Source organism: Oncorhynchus tshawytscha, linkage group LG30, assembly GCF_018296145.1.
Source record: "Oncorhynchus tshawytscha isolate Ot180627B linkage group LG30, Otsh_v2.0, whole genome shotgun sequence".
NCBI classification, from domain to species: Eukaryota; Metazoa; Chordata; class Actinopteri; order Salmoniformes; family Salmonidae; genus Oncorhynchus; species Oncorhynchus tshawytscha.
The window spans coordinates 25029650-25056359 of NC_056458.1; the positions used below are offsets into that span (position 1 = coordinate 25029650).

General features: G+C 41.0%; 2 protein-coding genes across 8 annotated transcripts in view; one reads left to right on the forward strand and one right to left on the reverse strand.

Annotated features, from left to right (window-relative positions):
• The window catches only part of LOC112228530 (myosin regulatory light chain 2, ventricular/cardiac muscle isoform), a 26048-nt gene extending 13659 nt beyond the window's left edge, over window positions 1-12389 (reverse strand). The window contains exon 1 of one of the 2 annotated variants that reach the window (XM_042309695.1): window positions 12299-12389. In XM_042309695.1, the coding sequence (XP_042165629.1) occupies window positions 12299-12361 (63 nt within the window). In that variant the 5' untranslated portion in view covers window positions 12362-12389. Of the gene's footprint in view, window positions 1-3572; window positions 3864-12298 lie in introns of those variants that run through there. The other variant, XM_042309696.1, reaches the window with a different exon arrangement.
• LOC112229108 (homeobox protein cut-like 1) overlaps window positions 3801-26710 on the forward strand; it is a 227154-nt gene continuing 204244 nt past the window's right edge. For all 6 annotated transcript variants that reach the window (XM_042309689.1, XM_042309690.1, XM_042309694.1 and 3 more), the window contains exon 1: window positions 3801-3905. In XM_042309689.1, the coding sequence (XP_042165623.1) occupies window positions 3843-3905 (63 nt within the window). In that variant the 5' untranslated portion in view covers window positions 3801-3842. The remainder of the gene's footprint in view (window positions 3906-26710) is intronic.

A 26710-nucleotide genomic window follows, 5' to 3' on the forward strand; every position in this document is an offset into this window, starting at 1 on the left:
TTCTTAAATGGAAGAAGTTTGGAACCACCAAGACTCTTCCTAGAGTTGGCCCCCAGGCCAAACTGAGCAATCGGGGGAGAAGAGCCTTGGTCAGGGAGGTGACCAAGAACCCGATGGTCACTATGACAGAGCTCCAGAGTTCCTCTGTGGAGATGGGAGAACCTTTAATAAGGACAACCATTTCTGCAGCACTCCACCAAACAGACCTTTATGGTAGAGTGGCCAGACGGAAGCCACTCCTCAGTAAAAGGAACATGTCAGCCCGATTGGAGTTTGCCAAAAGGCACTTAAAGTACTCTCACATCATGAGAAACTATATTCTCTGGTCTGATGAAAACCAAGATTGAACTCTTTGGCCTGAATGCCATGCGTCACGTCTGGATTAAACCTGACACCATCCCTACAGTGAAGAATGGTGGTGGCAGCATCACGCTGTGGGGATGTTTTTCAGTGGCAGGGACTGGGAGACTAGTCAGGATGGAGGGAAAGATGAACAGAGCAAAGTACAGAGAGATCCTTGATGAAAATCTGCTCCAGAGCGCTCAGGACCTCAGACTGGGGGGCGAAGGTTCACCTTCCAACGGGACAACAACCTTAAGCACACAGCCAAGACAACACAGGAGTGGCTTCTGGACAAGTCTCTGAATGTCCTTACGTGACCCAGCCAGGGCCTGAAATTGAACCTGATCGAAACATCTCTGAAGAGACCTGAAAATAGCAGTGTAGCGACACTCCCCATCCAACCTGATAGAGCTTGAGAGGATATGCAGAGAAGAATGGAAGAAACTCACAAAATACAGGTGTGCCAAGCTTGTAGCGTCATAACCAAAAAGACATGAGGTTGTTATCACTGCCAAAGGTGCTTCAACAAAGTACTGAGTAAAGGATCTGAATAAATGTGATATTTCAGTTTTTATTTTTATAAATTAGCAAACATTTCTAAAAAACTGTTTTTGCTTTGTCATTATGGGGTATTGTGTGTAGATTGATGAGCGAAGAAAAAAAAGATTTCATCCATTTTAGAATAAGGCTGGAACGAAACAAAATGTGGAAAAAGTCAAGAGGTCTAAATACTTTCCGAAGGCCCTTTATGAGTGTTTGTGTGCCTTTATATGTTCTCCTATACTCTAATAATTGAATTGAAAATGTTCTAGACCACTACCTGTGCCTGGGAGGGTTCTAGTGGGGGAAAGTGCACGACTAAACAGACAGTGAGATAATACTGACAGGGTCTCTCTCTCTCTCACGGTAATGATACCCTTGGCTGCAATGGAAAAGGGCATGCTGGCCTGTCTTTCAGGTTTGATTTCTAATCATTGTGCACCCCACCCAGCCCAAGCATTAACTGAGAGAAAATGTATGTGGGTGAATGAGGGAAAAGTCACTCATAAACGGAAAGTGCATCCATGAATAAGTTGACGGGGTTTTAGGAGGGATTGTAGGAGGTTTGTACTCACTATGAATAAATGGCAGCCCGCTCCTATGGTTGACTTAGTATTTAGTAGTGTTCTAAATGTATTGAATTTGAAATGAGGTAGTCTAAGATAACTTGTTTCAGTACATCAGTTTGTTGGCTGTATAAATTGGTAGCCTATATATGTTCTCAAGCAGGCCATTTTGTGGTTTAATAGAATCCACAGATGTTTCACCTAAAAGCATTAATTTACTCTTTGCTTCTTAGAATGATTCATTAGATAGCGTAATGTCTGTTTGGGGGTGTGATTCTAAAATCTGTACGTTTAGGAGAACAGACTAGTTTGGTGCGCTAGGTCTTATGGGGGAAGGATCTTAAATACATGTACGGTTACATGTATCAAATGACAGGGTCGAACAAGTATGCATTTCCTTCTCCTCAAGTGGGCTTGCATGCGGTGCCATGGGATTTTGATAAATGCTAAATGTGTCTGGTGTTTCTCTTTACTTTTCAACAAGTTATTCTGCCACTAATGAGCCAAAGAACTTTAAGAGCCAGGAATTTTCAACGGGAGCAATTGTGGCTGGGTGAAACAGCCTCTGATTCTATGGTAACTTAGAAAGGCTATACTGTTTTCTTCAAATGCAATAGAATGGAACATTTTCAGATTGTCATGGAAATAAACATTCTTGTTCAATGATATATAAATAGCCTGGAAAATGGTTGCTTCTAAGACAGCTAAATGTATAATTTTGTACTGTGCAGGGTTCAACAAAAGTGCAAAATGCTAATTTAAGTTGAACTTCATATTATATAAATATATGTATATTATATAAATAACCTTTATCAGCATAACACATTTTTTGAACAGTCTGTGACTACGGAAAAGATATATATATAAAAAGATAACACTACATTCAGGCCTGCTGTATTAAGGCAAATAAATAATGATGTCAATAGTATGTGTGCAGGAGTGAACAATACTTGGCTTTATAATCACTGTGATTACATGATTATTTTTTATTGGGGACTTTAAAATAATTCAAACTGACATCAAGCAATATTCAAGTTCTTAAATGTGTTAAAAGTTTACATGAGTTATTTGACCTTAATATATACATTTTCTCTATTATAAACCAAAACAAATACACCAAAGTTGTGATTAAATTCTTCAAGTTTACTTTAGGCTATTTTAGATCTGTAAAATCTGAGAAAAGGTGTGAGTGAATAGTTTTTAAAGTCAAAAGAAGGAAACGTTACAATCGAAAATAGCATAATGTATATAGCACAACATTGAAACCTATAGATTCAAGCAGGTTGCTCGTATTCCTATTTCAGACCTAGAGGGGCGCTGTTGTCCCAAATTCAAGTTCAAATTCAAGCACACATTGCTGAGACGGCTGAAGTATTAATAAACATTAGTCCATGAACATATAGTAATGTTTTTACAATGCAAACTATACATTGCAATTACTACATTTATTTAAAACATTTCAAGTAAAACATTCTGTGCAGGAATGAATTTACAATAAAATAGGTCTAACCCCCTATCAGTGTTATTTTTTTTTTAAACTACAGAGTTTTATCATGATTAATTTGAATCCTTTCTAATATCAAAGTTAACAACCTCAATATAACGAGATCAAACTATAGAGACCTAAATAAAATGCATTTGATCAGACACTGTTTCCTTTTTTATCAACAAATATCCCCACTATAAAACTACCAATCAATTGATTGGTGGTGGCTTGTTCAAGTAAGAACACTTCAATAAGGCGTTTGTTTATAGGTCTAAATTTACAAAAGGCGTTTATACGTTTTAATTAGTTTGTTTTCACTTGAAAGAGAACTGACGGTTCACAAAATAATTGTTTGACTTAAAAGATGGCTGCCACAAAGACCTAGTAACATGACTAGTGTAAAAACGAACTATTATAGAATGATAATCTTAATCCACAATCATTAAATGCATTTGAGCATTGATGAATAGATTGCACAAAGAAATTACAGAAACAATAGCCTAAATGTAAAACATGAGTAACTACATTTCGCATGCATTTTCTAATGTATAGTAGGCAATATGAAATAGCAATATTGGCAATAACAGGTCGAAAAACGAATAAGCAGTCCAAAATGCACACTCGACAACAAATCTTACTGCATCGTTCACGATCTACGTGGAAGATCCATCCCGTGTTTTAGCTGTTAAAGAAATTGCCAACTCCCATTCAATAATTCTATTCCGTGGCCCTATTCAATATTACAGGTTCCTGTTCAATAACTCCATTCCGCGTACATGTTCAATAAGCGATGGCCCTGTTCAATTGCTCCGCTCCGTGTTTTGCGCGCGCTCCCCCTCCTTTCTACTGAACTCCAGCCCCTCGCGCTCTCTCTATCAGCCTCTCACTCAGTCTCAATATGTCTCAAGATGGCGGCCAATGCGGGATCGATGTTTCAATATTGGAAGCGCTTAGATTTACAGCAGCTGCAGGTCAGCCTTTTTCCTTCAAGTTTCTCTGCTTTCTTGAAGCCTTTATGTGTGGAAACCCGTTGTCGAGTTGTGGCTTCGCTCTTGAGCCCCTCTTTGCCGGTGTTTGTGGCCGCTTTTGGAGCTCTCTTCTCCCATTGATTAAAGCGGCTCTCTCGTTGATCGGAAATTGATCCTCTTTGTTCAATTCCCATCGATCAGACATCATGGCCGAGGGGAAGCGGTCACTATGGCAATTCGGGGACCGAAAGCGATTCAACACTCATGGAAGACTATTCTAGTGCAAAACTGGCAACTTAACACTTTTGAGAAGATGTATTTGATGTTCTTGATGCGATTTGTTTGAATAATTTTGTTAAAGAAAATAAGTGCGTTTGTTGTCTAGAGCTCTCGCGGGTGGCGCTGTGGTGCTGAAACGAGTTGGGTGCAGAAGAGTTAGGTGACTTATTTATGTTATCTTAAATGTTTTACACGGGGAAATATTGCTTTTGAAGAAGAAATATACGAAATGCTTTGACAATATGCTTTTCATAATAGCTGTTCATAGTTATTATATTCGAGAAAAGCCTCTTGCGAAGTCTCTTGCCCAGTGTGACCTCTTTATTTAGGGAAGTGTTTTGTAGACTACTAGCTATTTTAATAATATGAAAACAAGTTAGCCAATGTCTAGTTTCCGCATAGTTTGTCGTGGTAGTGTTCATCTGTTGAAAAATAAGTGTTATAGATAGGAAGTCCAGTGAACTTGTGATTTCTACTCTTTATGCGTAGCCATAGGCTATCCTGTAGACATGGATTTGCTTACCCAAATTCAAATGTGCGTGTTTTTAATCTGAAATAGTTTAGCCTACCATTGAGGTAATAACCAAGTTGTATGCTTTATTTCGTTTGAATTGTGCGCTCAATAGATTTTAAACGACTGCACGAGCCACTTTTGCTTTCATGATTTGCTATGTTTATCTGTTTTTACAATTGAAAGTTATATATCGACATAGGCTGCAGTTTAAATTAAGCACGTAGCCTACACAAACTTTATACATCGCTTCTTTAAATTGATTTCAACAGGTTCAAGTGATCTAACACTGAATTTGAATTGATTCTTGAATAATCGACAGTAGCAACTTGAGTGGTTTTTGCATAATGGGCAAATGTAATTGGTTTAGTGTTTGAAATAGCCTAATCTCTAAATATGTTATTCCAAATGAAAATTGCTTGGTGGGTGCGAATGACAATCAATAGTCTCATGGGATTTAGGTGTTATTGGACGAATCATAATGAATATGATACGATAACGTTTGCAAATATATTCGTTTTCATGAAGGATACTCGATGTGTATGTCACATTTAAACAAACCCCTACTACCAATCACACCATACTTATTTATGTAGGTAGTATAGATAAACATTTGAAATCAATAGCCTATTGGGTTACTTTTTTTGTTTATTTTTTTTCTGATTTCTAAATGTCAATGAACCTAGTAGCTTACTAAAAGCAAATTAAACTCCAATTTCTTGGATTTGTAGTCTTTGCATGGATTTTACATACGAAAGTAATGTTTTTCAAATGAATAAGGGTCGTAATATCGATATAGGTGGCCCCTAGGCTACTATCAAAGGAATGCGCTTGAAATGTACACGTCACTCTGAGTCTCACAGGTTTTGCATATCATGTCAGGAGGGGGAATGGGATAATGCGTGTATTTTTCAAGGGACAATATTTCCATCCCAAGATTAATTCAATTATAAAAAATGTGCCGGAAATGTTATTCTTATTCATCCCTATGCCGTTTATTCTCGACCATTGTTTTCCTTGCCACCGAGTGTCCGCCATAGCCAAGCTCTGCTGCGGCCAGGGAACAGGTTGATCTCACAATCAATCACAGGAATGTGTTACCTCAGCTATTGTGCCCGGTGCGACATTTGCCATCGCCTTTTGAAATAATTGTATTTGTTTGAAAAGACAATATGGGTGTATTTGACTGCTATGCTCCTATACTGTTCTTTCCCCATCGGAATTTGTTCTCGCTGTTTTGGATTCAACAGATTCATGGATTTTTGGGAGGAATATTTTCACGTAGCCTAAGCTATTGTGCCTTTCTCGCAAAAAAATATTTTCCCGTCTGATTTAAAACAAAGAAATGTAGAACATGTTGACGCTTTTATGACTGATTTATGATTCTCACGCGAGGTGCGCTTTTGGCGCCCAGAATATAATGCCTGATATTGTACCCACAGTAACCCCTCTGATAATTGATAGAAGCACATTGTGCTGTTTGCCTTATTAATCCATAGGCTGCAGTGTTATTGTGTATGTCTTTATTTAAACGGTTAAAGCGTTGTGCATTCCATTTTGTCTAACAATAGTCAACATTGATTACATTTAATTTAGTCATTGTTAAGTTCATATGACTTTGCCTCCACTGTTATCTAAATATAATGCAATTTTGTAATAGGCCTACTTTACTTGCATTTGTTGGAAGGTCATAACCCAGATAAATTTAATTCTGAAACGAAATATATTCTCAAGTTCAGCTATAATGACATGTGTCTAATGTTTATAGCTTAAGTAATACATATTTTGGCACAGATACCTTGCATTATTTAGGCTATTTTGTTATACTCTCTCACACAGAATGTTTTGGGGGGGTATTTTGTATTTGTTTAGAAAGAGTGAACCATTAATCTAGTCAGAAACATTAACTGCTATTATCAATCATTCTAAACAAAAGGCTTAGTCATCTGGTTGCCCCCCCCCTGCCCCCACACACACTGAGTGTAAATTGAGTCTTGAAAGCCATATATAGTTCTCACAAAGTATGCATAAAGAAAGGTTGTGTTAAGAGCCCTGCAATAATCATGGTAAGACCCCTCTGATGATATTAGTCATGACAGCTGAAGAGGAACTAGGCAAAGTCCTGTCTGGAGGATCAGACCAGACAGCAGGGAGGACACTGAAGATTCCACCTCCATTATTGATGACTACATATTTACTTTGCTGCGGTACTGCCACCAGTGAGTCTTTCTGACAGGATATGCTCAGGCGCTGCAATATGGCCTTTTCATCACAAGCCGACACAGACTTTTAATTGGACTCACAGAATAAAGAGTCACTAGTGATACATGTTACAAGTGATAAACCAGTACATTGTTTCCGTTTTCTGGCCTTTTCATATTGCTGCATTCCACATTGGAAAGACATTAAGCTTCAAGACAAACCTTAAATGGCTGGGCAGAAATAGGATTTCTGTATCGGGGCCACTATCCCAAACAAGGGAACTACTGCTTTCCACTAAGGGATTACCTGGGAAGTGCATCAGATAATGTGAATCCAAGATGTTGTGGTAAACCCAATGGGGATTTTCTTTTTTTACCAACAGACATTCTAAAGTGGCTTATTTCCAACTGAAACTATAGGCCTATGTCTGAAGCTTGTCAGAGTGTTGCAGGCATTGAATGTGTTACAAGGATATGAATGTTTTTTGACAAGCTGTTCAGGTACTTTCATGCAATCCGGTCGGAAAGACTACCTACTGCACATTTTTTTGTGCTCAATGCTTAACTCAGCACAGGTGGAACCAATGCATTGACAAATGCTTCTCCCACTTCACTATCATTAAACCCTCTGTTTCATTCATGTCCTGGATATTATGTCATTAATCAAATAAACAGGGAAACTAGGATATAGGATGCTCACACTACAGATAGTGCATGTGCAAAGATCAGAGTTAGGGGCTAAGGATTTGAAGGAAATTACCACACACACAAACTACCCCCACAAGTCTCTCAGATAAAAATATCATGTAAAATAATGTTTTATTGCCACAAACACCAGATATCTGTGAAATGTGTTTTTTTTTAAACCAGGTTAGCCATAGTAGTACGGTACCCCTGGAGCAAGTTGGGTTTAAGTGTCTTGCTCGAGGGCACATTGACAGATTTTTCACCTTTGTTAGCTTGGTTATTCGAACCACCAGCGACCAGCTACGCTATCTGCTGCAATGTGGTGACTTTCAATATTTCCCTGCTCATCTCAGACAGACAGCCCACAGGAGCTTGCATCTCTGCTGTCGGCCCTTTGATGAAGCTCGGAATAAAAGGGTTTCTTGTCAGGGCATTTTTTGAGACATGTTCTCTACACTGCTTACAGTAGGCAGCTCAGTGTGAAACTTTGAAACGGCACCATTACGGGGCTGCCTTTGTAGTTGAAAGGGCGCCCACAGTTTTGTATTCAGGCCCTCGCTCTCCTGATTTTAAGTTTGATTTGGCTGTTTACATTCCGTGTGGCCCAAAAGCTGCCTCTGTCCCACCATGTGCCAATCACATTTCTCATGTGAGCCCTCAGACAGGGCCACTTCAGAAGGCCTGCTCTCCTCGGTGCCTGATTGTCAGTCTGATCTTCATAAGCCACTTTGTTCATAACCCTCCCCATGTATTGACACATGGTAATATTATGATTTTTTTCATGGCTTTTATCTGCAAAATGTCGCAGATCTGTTTTTGATCTAGTGCTTTATATAAATTATCCATCTGAGACACAAGGCGTAAAATCTGTAAATATAGCGTGTTTGTTTATTTTTCCACAACGTTGTTTTCAACTTAAATTTCTGCTATAATATGAAAATGTTCTGTTATTAGTTTCCCAGAATTAATTAATTTTTCAAACTATTTAGGCAGACTGTAAGGTCTTTATGTTGAATGAGCTGTATTATCTACACTGACTATAAACACCTGCTCTTTCCATGACTTACTGACCAGGTGAAAGCTATGATCCCTTATTGATGTCACTTGTTAAATTCACTACAATCAATGTAGATGAAGGGGAGGACACAGGTTAAAGAAGGATTTTTAATCCTTGGGACATGGATTGTGTATGTGTGCCATTCAGAGGGTGAATGTGCAAGACAATATATTGAAGTGCCTTTGAATGGAGTAGGGTATTAGGTGCCAGGCACCGGTTTGTGTCAAGAACTGCAATGCTGCTGGGTTTTTCACGCTCAACAGTTTCCCATGTGTATCAAGAATGGTCCACTACCCAAAGGACATCCAGCTAACTTGACACAACTGTGGGAAGCATTGGAGTCAATATGGGCCAGCATCCCTGTGGAATGCTTTTGACACCTTGTGGAATCCATGCCCAGATGAATTGAGGCTGTTCTGTGGGAAAAAGGGGTGCAACTCAATATTAGGAACGTGTTCCTAATGTTTTGCACATTCAGTGTATATTTATATTCCAGACTCTGACATTGCTCATTCTGAAATGTCTTGATTTCATTCATTTTATTTTGGGAAATTTGTGTGTATTGTTCGGTATTACGGCACTGTTGGAGCTAGAAAAATAAGCATTTTGCTGCACCTGCGATACCATCTGCAAAATGTGAGTACGCGACCAATACAATTGGCAGCAAACTGATTGGTCAGCTGTTAAAGCCAGGAAAGCATTAGGTGTTCCTAATGTTTGGTATACTCAGTATATTGGTAAATTGGGCCTACATTTAAATTATATGGAGAGCATGGTTGGAGTGTCTGGTTTACATTTGCAGTAGCTAGCAAAGTGTTTGTTTCTGTACAGAGATGTTTGCTTGAGAGAATAAGCTTATCTGGTACAGTACTCTTGCACTTAGACCAGCCTCTGAGCTTATTTTTCTTAGACGTCCATTACCAAATAGGTTCTCAGTCATTTCAAAGGGTCCCTTGGCGGAGGGCGGCACCTCAGCATACCACCTGTGTTGATTCCGCATACTTGTAAGGTTTCCAAATGCAGGTAAAATGCTGTTCTCAGAGGCATTCGGGCCTGTGTGTGGTCCTGCATTTTACACGTCAACATATGGAGATCAGTGAAGGAAGCAATGTCGCCCATGACCGCGCCATGGAGATTTGAGCTCCCCTGCGCCCTTAACTTGTGCTGGCCTGCCGTTGGCTGTAAGCATATCAGTTTGATATTTATGATGTGGCAGACACAGGCTGGGCTTTGGCTCACCTGTGTTATTTTTAACCCTCTGTTGTCACAGACTTGCCACAGACATGGGTGTGTCTTTTCGAGTTATGCTCCACAAGAAGAATTTGATGGAAGGATTATTTTCACTGAGCTCTTCAACAGACCAGACTATTGACCTACGTATTCATTTGAAGATCAAATCAAATTTTATTTGTCACATGTTTCGTAAACAACAGGTGTAGACTAACAGCTCGCGGCTGGGTTTATCTTTGTAATCTGTGATAGTTTACAAGCCCTGCTACATCCGATGAGCTTCAGAGCCGGCGTAGTGGGATTCGATCTTAGTCCTGTATTGACGCATTGCCTGTTTGATGGCTGGTCGGAGGTCGTAGCGGGATTTCTTATTAGCGTCCGGATTAGTGTGCCGCTCCTTGAAAGCAGCAGTTCTAGCCTTTAACTCCTTGCAAATATTGCCTGTAATCCATGGCTTCTGGTTGGGATATGTACGTATGGTCACTGTGGGGACGATGTCATCGAAGCACTTATTAATGAATTTGTTACTGATGTGGTAAAGTCCTCAATGCCACCTGATGAATCCCAGAATGTATTCCAGTCTGTGTTAGTGAAACCGTCCTGTAGTCTAGTGTCCGCTTCATCGGACCGCTTTTTTATTGACTGTGTCACTGTGTCACTGGTACTTCCTCTGAGTTTTGCATGTAATCACCCTCCATTTGGTCAGATTTGCGAGGGAGAAAAGTCATATTAGAGATTGCGCACCAGCTGTTGTTAAGAAAGAGATACACACCTACCCTCTTGACCTTACCCGAGGCTGCCAATCAATAGAAAAAACAGGTAGATGTACATTGAGTGTACAAAACATTAAGGACACCTTAATAATATTGAGTTTGTCATGGCATGGACTCTACAAGGTGTCGAAAGAGTCTGGAATGCTGGCCAATGTTGACTGCAATGCTTCCCACAGATGTGTCAAGTTGACTGAATGTCCTTTGGGTGGTGGACAGTTCTTGATACACACGGGAAACTGTTGAGCGTGAAAAAAACCAGCAGTGTTGCAGTTCTACCATACCACGTTCAAAGGCACTTACATCTATTGTCTTGCCCATTCACCCTCTGAATGGCACACATACACAATCCATGTCTCAATTGTCTCAAATCTTAAAAATCCTTCTTTAACCTGTCTCCTCTCCTTAATCTACTCTGATTTTGAAGTGAATTTAACAAGTGACATCAATAAGGGATCATAGCTTTCACCTGGTCAGTCTGTTATGGAAAGAGTATGTGTTCATAATGTTCTCTACACTCAGTGTAAATTGTCCATGCCGTTGTTCAGCCATGACTCCGAGAAACATAGGCTATTACAGTTCTTCAGGCCCCGTTGAAAGGATAGTCTCGAACAGAACTCGTCACGTTTGTTCTCCAGTGATTGTACGTTCGCCAGTAGAACGGAGGGTAGAGACGGTTTATTTACTCGCCGACGTAGTTTCGTCAGGGTGCCAGCACGCCGGCCTCTCTTACACTCTTCCTTTTCTGAGTTGGGGATTAAGGCCTGGTCTGGGGTGAGCAGTATGTCCTGCGCCGCAGACTCGTTGAAGTAGAAATCTTAATCCAAATTGAGGTTAGTGATTGATCGCTGTTCTGATGTCCAGAAGCTCTTTTCAGTCATAGCAAACAATGGCAGAAACATTATGTAAAAAAAAATGTTAAAATCTGCGGAAAACTCCCCACAAATAGCAGAATTGATCAGGATCCTGTAAAACGACAGCTATCCATTGCAGTGCTATTACATACAAAAAGGTGCATACAAGAAAGATCCACTCTCAAGTTTCTAAGTCAAAGTGAGAGCTCTATGTTCTCTGGTCTCTCAGATCACATGTTTGTACAGCAGGATTTTAGATACACAGGCACCTGAGTATGAATCATCCATGCTAAAACAGACAAGTTCCTGACTAGTTCTGCCACATTTCAGTGAAAAAGCTGGAGCCTGCACTCAGGACTAAATTTAGAAAACTCCTTAATACAGAAATTAAAGGAGAACTGTGCCTCAGTGCTCTGCTCTCCCCCATCGATTCCCCAGTCAGATCCACGCCACTTCAAACTCCAACAAGCTTGTAAACAAGACACAAAACAAGAGAGACATTTGCATGTCCCCCTTCCAAATTTAGCCCAAGCGTCTTTGCCTTTTTCCCTGGGAGTTCGTAATTGCAATGGAAAGCTTGATATTCATGCGTTTTCACATAGCATTTGGGACCCGCAGTATTTTGTGGACCACATTCTTTGAGGCAACAATCTTCAGTCCCTATCAGTCTGTCATAGTGTGAGCTGTGCAGAATGCTGGAACCCCTTGTCTCACTGCACAGTTAAATGCTGTAAGATGTACACAGAGTAACTTCTGTCCACTATCTTTTTTTATCCCTCTGTGTGAAATAAGACTAGTCAGACATACCTGTAAAAGCTCAGAAGGAATCCATCGTCTGTGGTAATTTTCATGATGCAGAGAATTAAACATTTTTTAAAAAGAAATTTGCACTGCAACTGGATTAACAAATCAATTGAAATGTACTTGCCTGGCCATAGTTTTTGTTCTGTAGCGAGCTGTGCTCGGCAATCAGTGGTTTATCTCCACTGTCAGACAAATAGGTCCAGACAGAGTAATCACAAGGGGCTCTTTCCTGACTAGAGATGCAATGTGATCAATCAAGAAACTCTTCAGACTAACTTTTATTAACTGAATAATCTCAGTTCGCAGTTAGGAGTGTGTCTCTTAAATTGGGATGCTACACTACTCATTGAATTAATGTTCTATTCCAAAGTGTTTAAAAATATGTTGATTACAGTACAGTGTTCTTTAATGGTGGAAGGGGCTCAGATGCAAATGGCTAGATGAGCTCTGTGGCTCTGGGAATGAGGAGAGGGGTCAGGCCCAGAGCTAGTTCATACTATCCTCTACATTACCTCACTATGTCTGCCCCATCCCTCGCTCCACTGTATCTCTCTCTCTCTCTCTCTCTGGGAGCTGGGGTTTCATGGGGCCCCCCTTTGCCTCACACAGTTTTATAGAAACCCTGACGCCAAATACATAATTTGCCTGGAATGTGCTGTCCATTTCAGCCGGGAAGGGTGGGTGGGTTAGATGGAGAGATCCAGGGAATTGGCCCCTCCTCACTCGCTTCCCTCTGCCCACTGGCTCTAACGTAAAGGCTACGCTGCAGAGCATGCCCATGCACTGTGACTGCATCCTGCCTCCATTCACTATTCAGTCTAACTTTTTCATTTACTATGGACTTTTTTTGACACTTTTTTTTCAGCTTCACAAACTATTGTCTGGCAGCCACAGTCTCTTTTACTGTTTGAGAACTCTGGCATAAAAATAGATCAATACTGAGAGTAAGTGGAGGAACATTATCACGGGATGTAGTGGAGCTTGAATAAAGCAATTTAAGCTGCTTGTTGACATGTGTATCCATTATGAGTCTCGCATACAGGCACATCACGGAAGAGACACTTGTGTGTAAAGGCTTGAAGACAAACTCATACAGCTTGCCCCATTTGATCATTTTTATCTAGTCTACTCAGCGGAATTTCAGACTGTGGATAGTGTTTGTTTCATTGTGTTCACCCTGACTGTGAGTGTGTACTCCAGGGGCTGAGCCATGATGTCTGTGCGACGCTACAGCTAACAGACTTCTATCACCAAGGCCATGTTGTCCCCATTTAACGCAGGTACATTTAGGCCTAGACTATACAAGAATGACGTGAGTCCGCAACTGCTTTGACAACCTCTTGTATTATATCACACCATGAAATAGATGTTTCTATCGCCAGGGTTAAACATATTCCACTGTAAAACTTCTGAGGAGATGTTAATATCGACCTTTTGACGGGTCTTTTTGTTTCCAGTTTAGACGGCTTTGAAGCGACAGCACTTCAAGACCAGGATATGATATAAGTCCCTTTTGTGATCTGTTCCCATATTAGCATTTTTTGCTACGATCTGATCCACTGAATTCACACGCAGAGAGAAGGTAAAAAGGACTACTGAGACTTTGGCTCGCTCACACTCTGGTCAAGATTGTAAATGTAAGGCAACGTAAAATGGCTCGTAAGAGAGTCTGAAAAGCATCAGTGCCTAAATTTGAGGTGGGGGGGGGGGTCGTCGCTGCGAAAGGAAGCGAAAAAAAGTAGAGCAGCAATTTATCTGCTTCTGTGCAGAAACATCTGGAAACAGTTTGGAGAAAATGAGGGAATCTGAAGTACTTGGGAATTAAGAGCTATGGGAAAGAAATTGTCCCCCCTTGTTTTCCAGAGCGAGATAGGACAGGAGGTTGCAATCTGGCTTTGCAGGTCGTTGATGATAAAACGGGTAGCCTACTTCAATGTGAGATATTATTCCTCTTTGAAAACACGGTCATTTTCAGACCTGTGTCGTTTTGTCGGACACAATTGGATGTCTATCATATTTTTACTCTGAAATAAGCAACTTAAAGATAAGTAGACAACTGTGTAAATCACTGTAGGCTTATTTGTGCCATTTCCATTTCTGTTCTCACTATATAACATGGTGACCTATTTATTTACTCAGGGATTTGTTGCAGTCATTCTGCAACCATTCTTATTATACTTAGGCAAAGTGTAACTGTTGCGATAATGTAAACATTTATTTGCTCACAGGAAACTTGCTGGTTGAACAGACATACTTTTATTGCCATCTATGGTCAACTGTACAGCATCCATACCTGCTCCTTGGCCATGTTGTAACACGTCACTTCCTGCTGAACGTGGAACGAGGAAAGTTCTTAGTAGCTAACTTTTTAGTTTGGGGCTCGCGACGCAGTTAGTGTCAGTTGCTGGAATGCTAGTCTCTGTCCAGTGATCCTGCCGACTAAGGACGGGTCTGAGGAGCTATTTGGCATTGCAGCTAGCCTAGCTGCTAGCTAGCTGCATCAAATCAAATTAGATTAGTCACATGCGTCGAATACGACAGGTGTAGACCTTACAGTGAAATGCTTACTTACAAGCCCTTAACCAACAATGAGGTTTTAAGAAGGAAAAAAAGTGCTAAAGTATTTACTAAAATATACTGAAGAATAAATAATAACAACAATTGAAAAATAGCAAATAATTAAGGAGCAACAAAGAAATCACAGTAGCGTGGCTATATACAGGAGGTAGTGGTACGGAGTTAATGTGCGGGGGCACCGGTTAGTCGAGGTAATTGTGGTAATATGTACGTACATGTAGGTAGAGGTAACGTGACTATGCATGGTTAATAAACAGAGATTAGCAGCATTGTAAAAATGAGGTTGGGGGGCAATGCAAATAGTCTGGGTAGCCATTTGATTAGCTGTTCAGTAGTCTTATGGCTTGGGGTTAGAAGCTGTTAAGAAGCCTTTGGACCCAGACTTGGCTTTTCGGTACTGCTTGCAATTTTTGGGGCCTTCCTCTGACACTGCCTGGTATAGAGGTCCTGGATGGCAGGAAGCTTTTAATTTTTTAATTTTACCTTTATTTAACCAGGCAAGTCAGTTAAGAACACATTCTTATTTTCAATGACGGCCAGCGGGTTAACTGCCTGTTCAGGGGCAGAACGACAGATTTGTACCTTGTCAGCTCGGGGGTTTGAACTCACAACCTTCCGGTTACTAGTCCAACGCTCTAACCACTAGGCTACCCTGCCGCCCCAGCGATGTACTGGGCCGTACACACTACCCTCTGTAGTGCCTTGCGGTCGGAGGCCGAGCAGTTGCCATACCAGGCAGTGATGCAACCAGTGAGGATGCTCTCAATGGTGCAGCTGTATACATTTTTGAGCATCTGAGGACACATGCCAAATGGGTCTCCTGAGGTGGAATAGGCATTGTCTTGCCCTCTTCACGACTGTCTTGGTGTGTTTGGACCATAATAATTAATTGGTGACTTGGACACCAAGGAACTTGAAGCTCTCAACCTGCTCCGTTACAGCCCTGTCGATGAGAATGCGGGTGTGCTCGGTCCTTCTTTTCCTGTGGTCCACAATCATCTCCTTTGTCTTGCTCACATTGAGGGATAGGTTATTATCCTGGCACTACACTGCCAGGTCTCTGACCATCTCCCTATAGGCTGTCTCATCGTTGTCGGTGTTCAGGCCTACCACTGTTGTGTCGTCGGCAAACTTAATGATGGTGTTGGCTTAGTACTTCCGGCGCCGACAGAGATGGCCGCCTCGCTTCGCGTTCCTAGGAAACTATGCAGTTTTTTTTTTTTTTACGTGTTATTTCTTACACTAGTACCCCAGATCATCTTAGGTTTCTTTACATACAGCCGAGAAGAACTACTGAATATAAGATCAGCGTCAACTCACCATCAGTACGACCAAGAATATGTTTTTCGCGATGCGGATCCTGTGTTCTGCCTTACAACCAGTGTAACCGAGTGGATCACATGCAGCGACCCAAAAAAAAAACGACTCAGAAAAAGAGGGAAACGAAGCGGTCTTCTGGTCAGACTCCGGAGACGGGCACATCGTGCACCACTCCCTAGCATTCTTCTTGCCAATGTCCAGTCTCTTGACAACAAGGTTGATGAAATCCGAGCAAGGGTAGCATTCCAGAGGGACATCAGAGACTGTAACGTTCTTTGCTTCACGGAAACATGGCTCACTGGAGAGACGCAATCCGAAGCGGTGCAGCCAGCGGGTTTCTCCACGCATCGCGCCGACAGAAACAAACATCTTTCTGGTAAGAAGAGGGGCGGGGGCGTATGTCTTATGGCCAACGTGACATGGTGTGATGAAAGAAACATACAGGAACTCAAATCCTTCTGTTCACCTGATTTAGAATTCCTCACAATCAAATGTAGACCGCATTATCTACCAAGAGAATTCTCTTCGATTATAATCACAGCCGTATATATCCCCCCCAAGCAGACACATCGATGGCTCTGAACGAACTTTATTTAACTCTCTGCAAACTGGAAACGATTTATCCGGAGGCTGCATCCATTGTAGCTGGGGATTTTAACAAGGCTAATCTGAAAACAAGACTCCCTAAATTTTATCAGCATATCGATTGCGCAACCAGGGGTGGAAAGACCCTGGATCATTGTTACTCTAACTTCCGCGACGCATATAAGGCCCTGCCCCGCCCCCTTTCGGAAAAGCTGACCACGACTCCATTTTGTTGATCCCTGCCTACAGACAGAAACTAAAACAAGAAGCTCCCACGCTGAGGTCTGTCCAACGCTGGTCCGACCAAGCTGACTCCACACTCCAAGACTGCTTCCATCACGTGGACTGGGAGATGTTTCGTATTGCGTCAGACAACAACATTGACGAATACGCTGATACGGTGTGCGAGTTCATTAGAACGTGCGTTGAAGATGTCGTTCCCATAGCAACGATTAAAACATTCCCTAACCAGAAACCGTGGATTGATGGCAGCATTCGTGTGAAACTGAAGGCACGAACCACTGCTTTTAATCAGGGCAAGGTGTCTGGTAACATGACTGAATACAAACAGTGCAGCTATTCCCTCCGCAAGGCTATCAAACAAGCTAAGCGCCAGTACAGAGACAAAGTAGAATCTCAATTCAACGGCTCAGACACAAGAGGTATGTGGCAGGGTCTACAGTCAATCACGGACTACAGGAAGAAACCCAGCCCAGTCACGGACCAGGATGTCTTGCTCCCAGGCAGACTAAATAACTTTTTGCCCGCTTTGAGGACAATACAGTGCCACTGACACGGCCTGCAACGGAAACATGCGGTCTCTCCTTCACTGCAGCCGAAGTGAGTAAGACATTTAAACGTGTTAACCCTCGCAAGGCTGCAGGCCCAGACGGCATCCCCAGCCGCGCCCTCAGAGCATGCGCAGACCAGCTGGCCGGTGTGTTTACGGACATATTCAATCAATCCCTATACCAGTCTGCTGTTCCCACATGCTTCAAGAGGGCCACCATTGTTCCTGTTCCCAAGAAAGCTAAGGTAACTGAGCTAAACGACTACCGCCCCGTAGCACTCACATCCGTCATCATGAAGTGCTTTGAGAGACTAGTCAAGGACCATATCACCTCCACCCTACCTGACACCCTTGACCCACTCCAATTTGCTTACCGCCCAAATAGGTCCACAGACGATGCAATCTCAACCACACTGCACACTGCCCTAACCCATCTGGACAAGAGGAATACCTATGTGAGAATGCTGTTCATCGACTACAGCTCGACATTCAACACCATAGTACCCTCCAAGCTCGTCATCAAGCTCGAGACCCTGGGTCTCGACCCCGCCCTGTGCAACTGGGTACTGGACTTCCTGACGGGCCGCCCCCAGGTGGTGAGGGTAGGCAACAACATCTCCTCCCCGCTGATCCTCAACACTGGGGCCCCACAAGGGTGCGTTCTGAGCCCTCTCCTGTACTCCCTGTTCACCCACGACTGCGTGGCCATGCACGCCTCCAACTCAATCATCAAGTTTGCGGACGACACAACAGTGGTAGGCTTGATTACCAACAACGACGAGACGGCCTACAGGGAGGAGGTGAGGGCCCTCGGAGTGTGGTGTCAGGAAAATAACCTCACACTCAACGTCAACAAAACTAAGGAGATGATTGTGGACTTCAGGAAACAGCAGAGGGAACACCCCCATCCACATCGATGGAACAGTAGTGGAGAGGGTAGCAAGTTTTAAGTTCCTCGGCATACACATCACAGACAAACTGAATTGGTCCACTCACACAGACAGCATCGTGAGGAAGGCGCAGCAGCGCCTCTTCAACCTCAGGAGGCTGAAGAAATTCGGCTTGTCACCAAAAGCACTCACAAACTTCTACAGATGCACAATCGAGAGCATCCTGGCGGGCTGTATCACCGCCTGGTATGGCAACTGCACCGCCCTCAACCGTAAGGCTCTCCAGAGGGTAGTGAGGTCTGCACAACGCATCACCGGGGCAAACTACCTGCCCTCCAGGACACCTACACCACCCGATGCTACAGGAAGGCCATAAAGATCATCAAGGACATCAACCAACCGAGCCACTGCCTGTTCACCCCGCTGCCATCCAGAAGGCGAGGTCAGTACAGGTGCATCAAAGCTGGGACCGAGAGACTGAAAAACAGCTTCTATCTCAAGGCCATCAGACTGTTAAACAGCCACCACTAACATTGAGTGGCTACTGCCAACACACTGTCAATGACACTGACTCTACTCCAGCCACTTTAATCATGGGAATTGATGGGAAATGATGTAAATATATCACTAGCCACTTTAAACAATGCTACCTTATATAATGTTACTTACCCTACATTGTTCATCTCATATGCATACGTTGATACTGTACTCTATATCATCGACTGCATCCTTATGTAATACATGTATCACTAGCCACTTTAACTATGCCACTTGGTTTACATACTTATCTCATATGTATATACTGTACTCGATATCATCTACTGTATCTTGCCTATGCTGCTCTGTGCCATCACTCATTCATATATCCTTATGTACATATTCTTTATCCCCTTACACTGTGTATGACAGTAGTTTTTTTTTTTTTTTTTGGAATTGTTAGTTAGATTACTTGCTCGTTATTACTGCATTGTCGGAACTAGAAGCACAAGCATTTCGCTACACTCGCATTAACATCTGCTAACCATGTGTATGTGACAAATAAAATTTGATTTGATTTGATTTGGAGTTGTGCTTGGGCATGCAGTCATTGGTGAACAGGGAGTACAAGAGGGGACTGAGCACGCACCCCTGACCCCCCCCGTGTTGAGGATCAGCGTGGCAGATGTTTTGTTACCTGCTAGCATATCAAGCTAGCAGGGTTTTCTTGAAGGCTTGAATGTAGCCCGTGACACGGTTAGCCATTGTGGCTGGGACCGCGGATTGTCCCGGGTTTGTGGCTGTCTAGATCCCTGCTGTTTGTTATTTTCAATCTTCCCTATGACCTGCCCTGTCTGGAACTGCAAGGAGTAGCAGCGTAACCTACGTTGCTAGCTACCATGACAAAGACCAAAGCCGGCGGGAGTACCGTTGAGGACAGTGGTGTCTCTCTATCACATGTGAAGGATATTTTTAAATGAACAAAAATAGTTCCACAAGCAGTTGTTACAACAACAATAAAAAAATGTTTGTCCAAATACTGGTGGATTCAACTAATAAAATAATGGGCAAACTTAGGCAGGAAATGTCAACAACAAACAGTGAGCCATCGTATCCATGCGTAAAAAAACAATCATTGAAAAGCATTGCAATTTGTACATTTTGTGAAGTTCGTGTGGGAGAGGTGGAAACATTATTGTTATCGTTCAATAATGACAAACCTGGCATTGACAACTTAGTTGGAAAGCTGCTGAGAATGGTAGCTGACTATAGCCATTCCTATCTGTCATATTTTCTTTTATCTGAGCCTAGAGGAAAGTCTTTGTTCTCAGGCCTGAAGGGAAGCCAACGTAATTCCGCTACCCAAGAGTGGTAAAGCGGCCTTTACTGGTTCGAACAGCTTAGCAAACTGTTGGAAAAAAATGTTTGACCAAATACAATGCTATTTCTCTGTAAACAAATTAGCAACAGACTTTCAGCATGCTTATAGAGAAGGGCACTCAACATGTACTGCACTGACACAAATTACTAATGATTGGTTGAAAGAAATTGATAATAAGAAGATTGTGGGAGCTGTACTGTTAGATTTCAGTTTAACCTTTGATATTATTGACCACAAGATAGTTTGTGTTTATGTATTGATATGTAGGCTACTTGTGCCTTTAATGTTTTTATGTAGTTCTGTCCTTGAGCTGTTTTTGTCTATTAATGTTCTGTATTATGTCATGTTTCATGTTTTGTGTTGATCCCAGGAAGAGTAGCGGCTGCTTTTGGGGATCCCAATAAAGTATCAAATACCAAATAGCAAAGCCTCCAGTAGACGGCCTGCTCAGTAAACCTAGCTTTACCACAGCAATTTAGAGCAGATATTTTCAAGAAGCACAAACACAGATCAAAGCCAGCTACAAAGCCAGTAACTTTCCCGCTCATGAAACTAATGAGCTGCAACTTTCTGAATTTCACATCGCTTTCTCATCTTGTCCAATACCCCTGTGCCTCCATGGATAAGTGATCTTGTCAGTGGCCAAAATGCAGTCTTGAAGGACAATTCCACCACTTTATAACCCCCCAAAAAAAATATATCAACGTTTGTTTCTATGTTTTGTTTGGTCAGGGTGTAATATGAGTGGGCATTCTATGTTGTATGTCTAGTTTGTCTATTTCTATGTGTTTTGGCCTGATATGGTTCTCAATCAGTGGCAGGTGTTTGTCGTTGTCTCTGATTGGGAACCATACTTAGGTAGCCTGTTTTTGTATTTTGGTTGGTGGGTTATTGTCTATGTGATGTTGCATGTTAGCACTCTGTTTCTATAGCAGTCACATTCATCTGGTTAGTTAGTTAGTTTGTTTTAGTGTATTTCGTGTTTTATTCCGTCTTTCATTAAATCATGCATTCACACCACGTTGCGCTTTGGTCCGCTTCTTACGACGATCGTGACGGTGTTTAACAATTGAACAGGTTTACTATTCTACGATGGGGTTTTCCGACTTTGATTTTGCTTTACTTTTGTTTTGAAATGTGGACAACAATTTTCCATTTAGATAATTCAAATAACCAAAGCAGGTACTGGGTCTCAACTTCGTCTTGTTCTCATTTGAGTCATAGGTGCCGGGTCTCTTTAACCACTGAGAACAAGCAATGTCAGAGTCCGGAATATATATATATATATATATACACACACACACACACACAGTACCAGTCAAAAGTCTGGACACACCTACTCATTCCAGTTTCATTTTACTATTTTCTACATTGTATCATAATAGTGAAGACAAAAATTATGAAATAACACATATGGAATTATGTAGTAACCAAAAACAAATCAATATATATTTTATAGTTGAGTCTTCAAAGTAGCCACCCTTTCCCTTGATGACAACTTTTCACACTCTTGGCATTCCCTGTCTTCCGTCTGGCCACTCTACCATAAAGGCCTAATGGGTGGAATGCTGCAGAGATGGTTGTCCTTCTGGAAGTTTCTCCCATCTCCACAGAGGAACTCTGGAGCTCTGTCAGAGTGACCATTGGGTTCTTGGTCCCCTCCCTGACCAAGGCCCTTGTCCCCCGATTGCTCAGTTTGGCCTGGCGGCCAGCTCTAGCAAGAGTCTTGGTGGTTCCAAACTTCTTCCATTTAATAATAATGGAGGCCACTGTGTTCTTGGGGAACTTCAATGCTCATACTTAGTTTGGTACCCTTCCCCAGAGTTGTGCCTTGACACAATCCTGTCTCTGAGCTCTACTAACAATTCCTTCAACCTCTTGGCTTGGTATTTGCTCTGACATGCACTGTCAACTGTGGGACCTTTATATAGACAGGCGTGTTCCTTTCCAAATCGTGTCCAATCAATTGAATTTACTACAGGATGATCAATGGAAACAAGATGTACCTGAGTTCAATTTCGAGTCTCATAGCAAAGGATCGGAATACTTATGTAAATACGGTATCTTAAAAAATATATATATATATTATACATGTGCTATAATTTCTGAACCTGTTTTCACTTTGTAATTATGGGGTATTGTGTGTACATTGATGAGGAATAAACATTTAGTTACTCCATTTTAGAATAAGGCTGTAACACAAGAAATTGTGTAAAAAGTTAAGGGTTCTGAATACTTTCCGAATGCACTGAATGAATAGAACAGGTGTGTACAGGTGTAGTTATATAGGATGAGCCATGACTATAATACAGTAAATACATATAAAATAGGTAAAACAGTATGTAAACATTATTAAAGTGACCAGTGTTCAATAACTCTATATACACAGGGCAGCAGGCTAGAGTACCGGGTGATAGCCGGCTACTGACAGTGTCCTGAGGTTCGATTTGAGATGTCAGCTACACTTAACTTAATAACTAAATAGCTAGCTACTAGCTAGATACATTTCTCTCACAATTATAAAGGCAACAAAATGTTAACAAAAACAGAATATTATTAACCTAAAAGATTGTTATCCCAGTTCCTAGCTTATCCAGGTTTAGTGATACATAATACTGTCTATCTATGGGAACAACTGCAATCATTTTGCAAGCAACATTTCTAAATTGAATTTAAATCACGTAAAATTAATCTCATAAAATGTCACTTGTAATGCTTATCTCCTGTAGCCTAATTGTCATCCTTATATTCATACTGAACCTAAATTACAAGGGTCATATTTGCACTAATCTATTTTATGTCAGAAATTAAAAGGCATGTACAACATCTGGTATATGGTTTGCCTCATACATTTTCTACTGGTATCATTTTAAATTGAGAACATATTGCCCAACATGTAAACAATGTGTGAGTTTAGTTAATCTCTGCTTCAGATGACAGATGCACATAATGCCAGTAATGCCTTCATACTGTAGGCCTATGTCTGCATTGGCAATGCATGCAATATGATAAGCTGCAAAATGTAGGCACATTTGTTTTTTAACATTGTTAAAATGTGTTTACTTACTTGAATAGGTTCTCCCACTGAGTAAGATTTTTTTGGGGTCCTTAATCTTAAAGATAAATTGGTAGTAGCAAAGTGCAGCCATGTGGATGAATGGAGACAAGATTAACAGTATCTTTGTCACCAGAGTGGTTTAGAATATGTTGTGACATTTGACTTTACCAGTGTAATCCACTTTCAATTTCAATAAATATAAATCGCAGACTGTCGGCCACATTTGATAACTTGAAAACTAGCACTTGAAAGTAGCATAGGCAACAACAACCCGGACTGAAAACAGTGACACACATAACATACAGCATGCCTTCTGCGGGAGTGTAGAGGGAGAGTTCGTAACCTCTCTGGGATATGTGGGACGGTAGCGTCCCACCTCACCAACAGCCAGTGAAAGTGCAGGGCGCCAAATTCAAAACAACAAAATCTCATAATTAAAATTCCTCAAGCATACAAGTATTTTACACCATTTTAAAGATACAATTACAGTCACAGTTTCTGATTTCAAAAAGGCTTTACAGCGAAAGCACCGCAAATGATTGTTAGGTGACCACCAAGTCACAGAAAAACACAGCCATTTTTCCAGCCAAAGAGAGGAGTCACAAAAAGCACAGAGATAAAATGAATCACTAACCTTTGATGATCTTCATCAGATAACACTCATAGGACTTCATGTTACACAATACATGTATGTTTTGTTTGCTAAAGTGCATATTTATATCAATATTTTACATTGGCGCGTTACGTTCAGTAGTTCTAAAACATGCGGTGATTGTGCAGAGACCAACATCAATTTACAGAAATACTCATCATAAATTTTGATGAAAATACAAGTGTTATACATGGAATTAGAGATATACTTCTCCTTAATGCAACCGCTGTGTCAGATTTAAAAAAATAAAATAAAAAACGTTACGTAAAAAGCAAAACATGCAATAATCTGAGTCCAGTGTTCAGACAACAAAGCAGCCAAAAAGATATCCGCCATATTGTGTAGTCAACATTAGTCAGAAATAGCATTTTAAATATTCACTTTGATGATCTTCATCAGAATGCACTCCCAGGAATCCCAGTTCCCCAATAAATGTTTGATTTGTTCGATAAAGTTCATAATTTATGTCCAAATAGCTTCTTTTGTTAGGGCGTTTGGTAAACAAATCCAAACGCGTGTTCAGGTCCAGCTGAACGTCGGAGGAAAAGTTCAAAAAGTTATATTATAGGTCGTAGAAACTTGTCAAACTAAGTATAGAATCAATCTTTAGGATGTTTTTATCATAAATCTTCAATAATGTTCCAACCGGAGAATTCCATTGTCTGTAGAAAAGCAATGGAACGAGAGCTAACTCTCTCATGACCGCGCCTCACGAGCCTGTGGCACTCTCATTCTCTCCCCCTTCATAGTAGAAGCCTGAAACAAAGTTCTAAAGACTGTTGACATCTAGTGGAAGCCTTAGGAAGTGCAATATGACCCCATTTACACTGTATATTGGAATGGCAAAGAGTTGAAAAACTACAAACCTCAGATTTCCCATTTCCTGGTTGGATTTTTCTCAGGTTTTTCGCCTGCCGTATGAGTTCTGTTATACTCACAGACATCATTCAAGCAGTTTTAGAAACTTCAGCGTGTTTTCTATCTAATACTATGAATAATATGCATATATTAGCATCTGGGACAGAGTAGCAGGCAGTTTACTCTGGGCACCTTATTCATCCAAGCTACTCAATACTGCCCCCTTGTCACCAAGGAGTTAAAATGTAACATCCAATCAAAAGAATACTAGTGCTGAGCGATTTTAACCGAAATGTTGGTCTTTTTCTATTTTTATAAACAACAAATTGACTGATGTCGGTCAAGTGTATTTTAATTCCATTTCTTTTTTTCTTTTTTTTTCTGTGAGCTCAATGCGCTACAGTTTCTCTGGAGATAAATCTGATCATATGCCCGAACTGTGCGATGTAGTAGGGAGTTATAGTTTTCAATAGGCCAATGTTCTACATAGTTTAGCGCAGAAAACGTGACTTGTCAGGTCTGTTTCTTTTACATGTCATATGAGAGAAGAATGCGCGATCAAGAGGGGATATATTGAGGTTTTCTTTGTGAGGTATCTACCTGAAAATACATGATCTAAGTGATTGATAGTTGGTATTCAGCTGTAATAAAAGTTTGTCTTATTTACTTTTGAGAACTATTCAAATAGGGATTTTGTCAGACAGCATTGGCAGCAGCTCTATAGAGATGATGACTTGGAATGAAATTATAAATTAATCAAATGTAATATACACAACAACTGAAATATTTAATTGAAGTAATTAGGGATGGGCATGAGTACTTGAACTGACGTCAAAACTAGATCTTTAACCAGAGATCAATTATTTTTCAAATACTGTAAAACCTTTTGGTCTAAATGCCAATAAAACATATCTAACTGATGGGATGCACAAGCCACATTCCTTGCCAAATTACAAGTTTCATCACAAATTCTACATGGACTGGTTGACTGAAGTAGGGAAATATGTGTTCCAACAATGAGCATCAGTTTTGGAATAATTGCATAAAATTCAGTTTAGTCTACTTTGTGGCTAACTAGTGACGAAATAATGTTCCGTTTTTAATTTAAGGTTTGGACTAGCTGTGGTTAGGGTTAACGGTTAGGTTGAAAATCAGATTTAAAGAAGCGAAATGGTAGAAACAGGCAGGGTTTATGACTTTGTTGTAAGTAACGTTAGTGACAGCCCTACTTTGCGAACTGCTAGTGTCATTTAGAATTGGTTAGACTACCCCTCCTAAACATACAGGTTTCACACTGAAAATATGCAAAAACATTAATTTGATGAAGACAAAGAGCATATTTTCATCAGAATCATTAAGCCTACTCACCAAACAGATGTCCTGGCCATAATTCATCCCCATGCAGTGTTTAATGTGGAGTTGTTCATCCATTTAGAAAATTCCAAGGCACAGGCAGAATAAACTAAATTAAACATCTGTATATCAAAAAAGACAGATTTTTGGTTTGTCTTTCAACTCGCCAAATTGAGCCCCGCTTCAAATGATCACTCTTTAAGAATAACTGTTCCAGACGGGAGATGCGAATCACTTTACACTATTCTGCTATTTTATTCTGTTATATTACATCCAGTTTTTACTATAAAATAGGTGTCTTGACTGTGATAATGGCTCGGGAAATTAGAGCATCTTGTCCGCTAAATTAACAAAACAAGGCTATGCCATTGCACAGCCTTAGGCTTCTACAAGCAAGCGCCAAACTACTGAGGTTACTACCTTTTTGAAGACTGTGTTCCACAATATAATATAACCAGTTGATATTACAGGTTC